This window comes from Chrysoperla carnea, chromosome 3 (assembly GCF_905475395.1).
Source record: "Chrysoperla carnea chromosome 3, inChrCarn1.1, whole genome shotgun sequence".
NCBI classification, from domain to species: Eukaryota; Metazoa; Arthropoda; class Insecta; order Neuroptera; family Chrysopidae; genus Chrysoperla; species Chrysoperla carnea.
Window position 1 is genome coordinate 66447719 of NC_058339.1, and position 8678 is coordinate 66456396.

Sequence of the window (8678 nt, forward strand, 5' to 3'; positions counted from 1 at the left end):
TATTGGAAAATAGAAATGGTTACAGTATGTTTTAATTTTAGTATTCTTTCAAACTTTTTTTTATTTTCATTTATCAATTTACAGTAATAAAAATATTTTCAGATATATTTTTTAAATTTGATGTAAATTACGAATTTTTCGGGAAAAAAGGTATTAATTTTCCCCTCTAAATTATTTTATAAAACTACCGGTACAAAATTGCATAAATATTTATGTTCATTTGTTTGTTATAAGTCGCAGACAATTATATACTGTTTCCCTTTTCATTATTACAAAATAAACCAATTAATTTTCAAGTAAATCGGATATTTACATACATTCGCATATACATACATACATACAGTTGAAATGTGTTCTTTAGGGAGCAAAAAAAATATTGCAGTAAGTTATATATTATTTCATTTGATTGACGTCACGATATATTCGTTTCCGTTTTTTCGTCATTGGATCGTTTGAATGTTGCTTTACGAACATATACATACTTACCTTATGCATTGCCGCGGGAAACACAGGAATAGCAAAAAGATACAATTTTCGGTCTCGGCAAAAAATTTATCCTTTGTCTGTCTTCTTCTTTCATTACCTTGAGATAATTTACCGTGCTAAATGAGCAAGGCGAGATACTTACACTTTTCTTCTTGTAAAAAATGACAGGTGCCCCTACAGAAACAGGTATTTCATCCATAGCTGCGTCGTTTTGAAAATCACTCTCGTAAAAATGAAAATCACTCTCGTAAAATACAATTACTGACGATTACTCCAATAAAATACGGCCACTAAGGAATTTCCTCCAGAAGAACAGATTCTAAGAAAGCCTTTGGAAACTGAATTTAGAAATTTTAAATACAATTTATCGCTCAATTAGATTTTTATGAGAAACTTCAATGCTAAACTGTACAAAAGATTCAAATGCCTAAAACAGAATGTATAAAAAAATAGATCGGAAAAAATAGACCGGAAAAAATTCTGTAATAGGGTCACATCTTTGAACACTTCAGAACCAAACCAACTCCTCTATAGTCGACAAACTCAACCCAAACAACTCGTAATTACAACAATACTCCGAGCCTATAAAATTTTTGGTCTATTTTTTCGATATATTTTTCCGGGTTTTCCGATTACCAATAAATATTCACTAAATATCCGAAGGTATATTGCCATCCTTAAGCCAGCTCTGACGCTATATTTTCTGTTTTTAGACTAGTTAATTAGAGACTAATTTATGGGGAGTATGAGAATTTCTTTCGACCACATACGAAAAACACAATTGATATCAGATCTCATCTAAAAATCACATAATATCTGTAATAATAATTTTGCACCGTCAGTCGGTTTTTATAAAAAAAAAGTCATGTATCAAATTACTCTGGAAATGTCTCTATGTTCTTGTTCTTGAAAAAGTCTCTAATTTGGTAGATTTATCTCTTGGTCAAAATCTATTTATGTTATCTGCATTTGTATTAGACTTTACAAGAGGAACTTACGGGTGCTGCCTTCCATCCTTTGGATGACAACTTACTAATAACACATGGAAAAGGTCATTTAACTTTTTGGAATAGACGAAAAGATGGATTCTTTGAACGTACAGACATCATTAAACCGGTAAAGAATATTTTGATATATATATCGTAAGCAGAAAATTTTTTATAATTTCTATTTTACAGCCATCACGAACTCATGTAACAAGTTTACAGTTTGAACAAGATGGAGATGTGGTTACTGCTGATAGTGATGGATTCATTACAATTTATAGTGTGGATAGCGATGGAGCATACTTTGTTCGAATGGAATTCGAAGTAAGCTAAATTTGAATATTTGTGTAACGACAATTGATTTTCTAACTCTCAATCTTTTTTAGGCCCATAACAAAGGAATCAGTTCATTAATAATGCTTTCAGAGGGTACATTATTATCAGGCGGCGAAAAAGATAGGAAAATTGCTGCTTGGGACTCTTTACAAAACTACAAACGAATCACAGACACTAAGGTACGTTTCTATGAAACAGACTTAAGACATTTAAAACAATATACATTTTGTTTAGTTACCTGAATCAGTTGGAGGTGTTCGAAGTATTTATCCACAACGCCCTGGGCGTAACGATGGAAATATTTATGTGGGAACTACGCGAAACAATATAATGGAAGGTTCATTGCAACGTAGATTCAATCAAGTTGTTTTTGGACATGGAAAGCAATTATGGGGATTAGCTGTTCATCCAGACGACGAATTATTTGCTACAGCAGGGCATGATAAAAATATTGCTTTATGGCGAAAACAGAAATTACTATGGACTACTCAGGTACCCTATTTATGAAAACCAAAAAAAGGCATGTTCGCTTTTAACTTGAAAAACTTTTTTTAGGTACCTTATGAGTGTGTATCACTATGTTTCCATCCATTTGGAATGGCATTAGCAACAGGTAGTACCGAAGGTCATCTTGTTGTGCTTAATTCAGAAACTGGTGCTGTAGTAACAACATTACGAGTTTGCGGATCACCACTTAGTTGTTTAGGATATAACCCAGCTGGTGATATGATCGCAATTGGATCACAAAATGGAAGTATTTATCTATTCCGAGTGAGTCGTGATGGATTCACATATAAAAAATCGAATAAAATACGAGGATCTCAACCACTCATACAAATGGATTGGAGTTCAGATAATAGTTTCCTACAAACAGTCACAGCAGATTACGATCTTGCATATTGTAAGATCTGAGAATATTTTTCACGTAATTTGAGATATTAATATTTATAACTTTGTTTCAGGGGATATCCGTTCTCTATCTCCAGAAAAGAGTCCCATTGCAATGAAAGATACAAAATGGCATACTCAAAATTCAACTATTGGATTTTTGGTAGCTGGTAAGTTTCACACTTTAAAAATTATAAAGAATGCTGTTTAAGTATTACGTAGCCTTGATCTGACACCTAACCGTCTATATTAATTTATCGATGCTCAGTTCTCGTATTCAGGATTCCTAATTAAGTATTTAAGGGGTTATATCCAGCTAGAACTTTTTCAAAGAATCGATTTTTCATTTTCGGGTTATACATATATTTTGCATTTCTGTATTATACATATATTTAAGTATATTCTCTGAAAATTTCAAGTTGATTCGAGAAATATTCACGAAGATTAAAACAATAAAGTGAGTGTAAACGTCTTTTGAAATTTTAAACGCGTTTTTACTCGAAATAGCGTTTTCAAAGTCTACACAATCTTCTTAGATATTTTTCTCAGGTATGAATCGAAGGAATAAGATTTCTGAAAATTATTTCGATATTTTAGACTACTTTGAAGTTTTGAAGGAAATTTTTTGAAGAAGAATCAAGATTTTGACTGTTTTTTCGATTAATACCTGTATTCATCTATCGACTAAAGAAATTTTCTAGATTTTTTCATTTTGGACAATCCAAACTAGAGGTATGATGCTCACCGCCGGACACTTATTTTGGAGGACCTCCAGGAGATCGTCTATCGGAGCAGTACTATATCACATTTTTGAAATCGGACAACGAGGTCTTAAAATTAAAGAAATGTCCTATATATAAACATTTATTTATATTTATGTAAAATAAATGGCCTTCCCAAAAAAAAAAACATAAAAAAACTGATTTTTTGCGCTCGCAACTGGATGTAGACCTTAAGACGTTTGATAAAAATTCTGGCGTCTTATCATTTGGGTTTTGAAAGAGTTTCCAACTTTTGTTAGGTTTTCTGATAAAGGAATGACGACCTTAAACTCACGAATTTACGTAATTTTAGACGCATTCAAAGTCCTAAGACTGTAATTTACAAATAAAAATTTATTTTAGGTATATGGAATAATAGATTTTATCCAATGACCTCTGTCATAAGTTCAGTCAGCCGATCGGCAGCTCATGATCTTTTAATAGCCGGTGATTCAGATGGTTATATTCGTCTATTTAGATACCCATGTATAAGTCCGAAAGCCGAATACAACGAAGAAAAAGTTTACAGTGGGGCGGTGGCATGTGCACGATTTTTATTCAACGATAGAAATATTGTAACAGTTGGAGGAACTGATGCATCTCTTATGTTATGGGAACTAACTGAAGAATAGCATGACGAGCCTGTATTCCTTCGTGTACCATCCGCTGGTAGTTCTGATACATCGAATACAGAAGAAGACGACGATGATTCAAGATTTAATGATATATTTTCTGATGAAGAAGCGTTTATAGTATTAACAAGGACTACCTGAATATACGAAAGGAATTTGATATTGTCGAATATAATAATTATTATAAATTACTAGGCATTTTGATTGCCTACTTTTACAGTTTATGAAATGAAGATAAACTTACCGATACGAAACCTTATTATTCGTGTCCTTGGAATAATTGAAGTTACACGAAATAAACAATTTATCACTTTGTCTTGTAGATGAATGGAAACAAATTTAACCAAAAACAAATGATTTTATAAAATCATTTGAACTTACCCAACTTTTAAAGAAATAGAAATATCAAAATATAATTCAATATTGTTTAAGATCTTTATTTCAAAGTTAAGATTCAAACAGGTTATTTTATATTTTGATAATTTCTACTAACATTACATAACTATTACCAGAAATATACTTACCTATACATGTAAATACGCACAGATTTTATATTCTTTTAAATTTTCTTCCAATGAGTTTTCCCCATTCCTAACCTAAATACTCTAGATATTAATGTATTTCTTATTTTTATGTAATTTTTCATTTTAGGTACAATTTTTCAAAATTTACTAGTTCTATAGAATTTATTAAACTAACAACAAATGATTACCAAAGACAATCCCACGTTTTGGTCTTTGGTTAAAAAACGGCTTGCTAAACCATGGATATTTTGGAATGGTGTATGAGTTGTAAACATGAGGGCCATGCATAGACATATATGTTACATATCTATGGGGTCATGCAAAGAAGAATGCAAGTTCGTAGCTATGTCATGTATAGACATAGAGCTTTTATATTATAAAAAATGGATTTGAACCAAGTTGCCTGAAATCTATATATTTTTGACGATAAAATAAATTTAACAGATATTAATTTTGAAAAATTACTCTTCCATTTTCAGCGTTTCTCGCCATTTTCTCAAGTAAACAAAAAAACGGAGAATTTTTACTTTCTATCCTTCTATGAAACGCTAAAAAGAAAATATGTACCCAACAAGCTAATTTTCAGAGAATACATTGCTTAACATTTCTTTCCGATTTAGAAAGAAACGATAATTCTACCAACTTTTCATGGGTTTTAACCAGTAGTTCATTAACCAAATAACTAGTTATCTACAGAATAGCTCGGATTTACGTAGTCTACGATTGGTTATATTTCATACCATTTCCGATGTGCCATCTTAAATTTTAATCAACTCATTCAGTTTTCTTAATCCGATAATAGCCTTATTAAGCCATGGATATAGAATTCTTCCAAAACGATAGTTGCAAATCGCTTATCCATTTTCGACTGTTGCGAGAGGACTGTTTAGACAGTCTAACCAAAAAATGGATAATTAATATCATAATGAGTGTTTCTATTGAAATTATCGAAAAAAATCATTTGTTTTTAGTTTAATTTTTATAGTTTCTTGCGATTTATAACGCGTTGCTAAAAGCCACTGCAGATAGATCTTCTTTATCTACATTTATGACAGCTCAAAAACGTGCAACTATATTAAATTGAGTCAAATTACATTAAATTAAATCATGTGTACGCTTGACTTTTTGTTGACGTATACAATTGAGGTTCTATCAGTGAAATTTAGCATCCTCCAAATTATGTAGGTTTTTAAAAGCCAAATCAGATTTTGTCAGTAGAAAATATGAGTAAAACTATTAATAACTAACTGTTTTTTAAAAGATAACGAAACATCTGTCATTTCACGTTCATTATTACAAAACAAAAACTAAAAATAAAAGTAATTCGTAATTGTTGTTATTTTGACTAGAAATATACAAATATTTATACTACTATTTCGAAAAAAATTTTGTCAAGCAATTACAAATAATAATTATAAAATAAGAAAATAAATGCAATAATTTAGAAATATAAATTATTTTATTTGGAAAAAAAAAACAAGAATTTTATTGTTCATTTTATCGAATGCTGAAAATTTTCTTTCAGAATCAAAAATCATTCATACAATTTATATTTAAATATTAATTAATAAAGAATTCATTAAACACTGTAAAATACGTTACGATATTGTTAATACTTTACACATTATTAAAACGTAGTTTTCAAAATAGGTAATTTAAAAAAAAATAAATAAATAAATAAAATAAACAAATAGGCAAGTAAATAAGCATGAAAAAACCGTGATTGAACGAACCAGAGTTTATAACAAAACCGACTCACTTTTATGATTAGTATTTTTCTTCTTTATTATGACCATAAACTAATTAGCGCCAAATATTATTATTTAAAAAAATGGTATATCAAAAAATTGCTCCCGAAATGCTAAGAATATCCAATAAATAATATACAATTGCTTCACTATTAAACCTTTTTCATGAAAAACAGAAATGCTTTTTGTTAATTTTTTATGAAAAAATAGGTCGAGTAGAGCCTGTAACTCGAAAATTACGCATTTTTAACAATAAAAACACTATCAAAAAAATTGTTAAAAAGTCACAGTATTTGAAATAATTTAAAACGATTTTTTTTTTTTGCTCCACCGCATCACGTGATCTGTGATGTCAATCCGACAAGCAATGACAATAAAACAGTGTCAACAGTCGTATTAATTATGTCATTATTATCAACTTTAAATGACGTCAAACCGACCTTCGTGTAATTTCGAGTGTTGCCGTATCGTTTTCGCCAGTTTGAATTTTAATGATTTTCATTGTCTGTTTTCTCGGTCATATGGCTCCAAAAAAAATTTACTTTCATTTAAAAAAAGAAAGAAAAATGTGAAAAAGGTCTAATAGAAATTTGAATTATCAATTATATCACTAATGCTATTTTTAATTTATTTTAAATATTGACGATTGAAGTAAATGTAAATGGAGACAATCGGGAATTAAAAATTATTAATTATGAATAACTAATTAATTATTAATTATTGAAGTGGAGCAATTGTATATTCTGAAGAAGGATTTCAGGAGAATATTTTTTATATATAATTTTTCTCAAATATTAATATTTGGCGCTAACTAGTTTATAGTTTTATTATGTATAGAACAAAGTTATAATTAATTTGACAATGGTGAATTTTTGAAAATAGTTTGACAGTAACATTTTTGGTACGCTATTCGAGTATAGGTCTCCAGCTGTGTATTAGGTAATCACTATAATTAGCATATAAATAAAAATCATAATTATGGCGAAGCCGTTCATCTATGTAATATTCTATATCTATAAAGTGGCCTGTAATAAGGTTCCAATTACAATCGGTTGATAGAGTCTTCCTTAGTAGGATTGTTGACATAACTTTTTTTCCTTCTAAAAATGGTTTTGAATTTCAGATTTCCATGACAACATTTTTCCCCTTAAAATGAGCTCTGGTTGCTTGTTATCATTGTTTTTAAGAATATCGCTGCCAAACTATTTTCAAATTTGTTCTAGGCATCGTCAAAGGAAACAAAATGACGTAACATAGAAGTAGATCAGTCTTGTTACTTTTTAGTTCGTTTGATTTATGCTTATTTATTTTACACAAAAGTTTAATGAGAATTAATAATGCAAACATTAAAAAATTATTTTGAAAAAATTACACAAAATAAACTGCCAATAAAGATTATTATAAACATTTTCTCATAACTCTTTATGTTTTTTGATACCTACCTTGAAATACAACTGATTTACAAACCTATTTTTCACACTCATGAAAATCAAGAAGACTAGAAATAAAGGAGAGTTAACTCTAAATCTCGGGCAATGCATTCGATAGGACCATATTCGCCCTTCTAAGTTCGCTTATCTGAATTTGGCGACGCTGATTGTATCCCATGACCATGCATATTATATAAATATAAACTATGATGATTATACGCTATGGTCGTGAGTTACAATCAGCGCCGCCAAATTGAGAAATGCGAACTTAGAAGAGCCGGGTGATATCCAAAATAACTCAAAACCCAGAGTTAACTCAACTTTATTTCTACTCCTCTTGATAAAAATAAACGATATTTATTAGATTAAGGCCATTGTAGAAATTATGAAGATAAACTATTGCGTAATTTACGTAACGTAATGCGGATTTTTTTTTATAATTCTTACATCTTGAAAACCGTGAAGTGAGGGGAAAAAATGAGACAAAAATTGTTTAAAATGGTTCAAAATTTAAGTTCCAATCAGTTTCAAATCAAATATTTGATCGAAACCACATAATAAATGTTAGTTTCGAAGATATGAAAATTTTAGTTTTTTTTTTAATCACTTTTTTCCAAAAACGATTTTAGAAAAAATACTACAAAATATTAGGTCCAATGGCTATTTTCTCAAATTTTTAGTAGAATCAGTTTGAGCGAACTTTCTATTAATATATGACTTTGTTCTATACACTCATACGAACATTTTGAGCCTGGTTTCGTAAAAAATCATAGAATAGACCTTTTTCATGAAAAACAGAAATGCTTTTTGATAATTTTTTATGAAAATATAGGTCGAGTAGAGCCTGTAACTCAAAAATTAAGCATTTTTAACAATAAAAACACTAT

At 29.6% G+C, this 8678-nt stretch overlaps 1 protein-coding gene across 2 annotated transcripts in view; it reads left to right on the forward strand.

Moving 5' to 3' along the window:
* LOC123294557 (echinoderm microtubule-associated protein-like CG42247) overlaps positions 1 to 4308 on the forward strand; it is a 54937-nt gene extending 50629 nt beyond the window's left edge. For both annotated transcript variants that reach the window (XM_044875625.1, XM_044875626.1), the window contains exons 9-15: positions 1465 to 1602; positions 1665 to 1796; positions 1859 to 1987; positions 2043 to 2300; positions 2364 to 2709; positions 2771 to 2866; positions 3821 to 4308. In XM_044875625.1, coding sequence (XP_044731560.1) covers positions 1465 to 1602; positions 1665 to 1796; positions 1859 to 1987; positions 2043 to 2300; positions 2364 to 2709; positions 2771 to 2866; positions 3821 to 4089 — 1368 coding nt within the window. In that variant the 3' untranslated portion in view covers positions 4090 to 4308. The remainder of the gene's footprint in view (positions 1 to 1464; positions 1603 to 1664; positions 1797 to 1858; positions 1988 to 2042; positions 2301 to 2363; positions 2710 to 2770; positions 2867 to 3820) is intronic.
* Positions 4309 to 8678: the final 4370 nt, after the last annotated feature.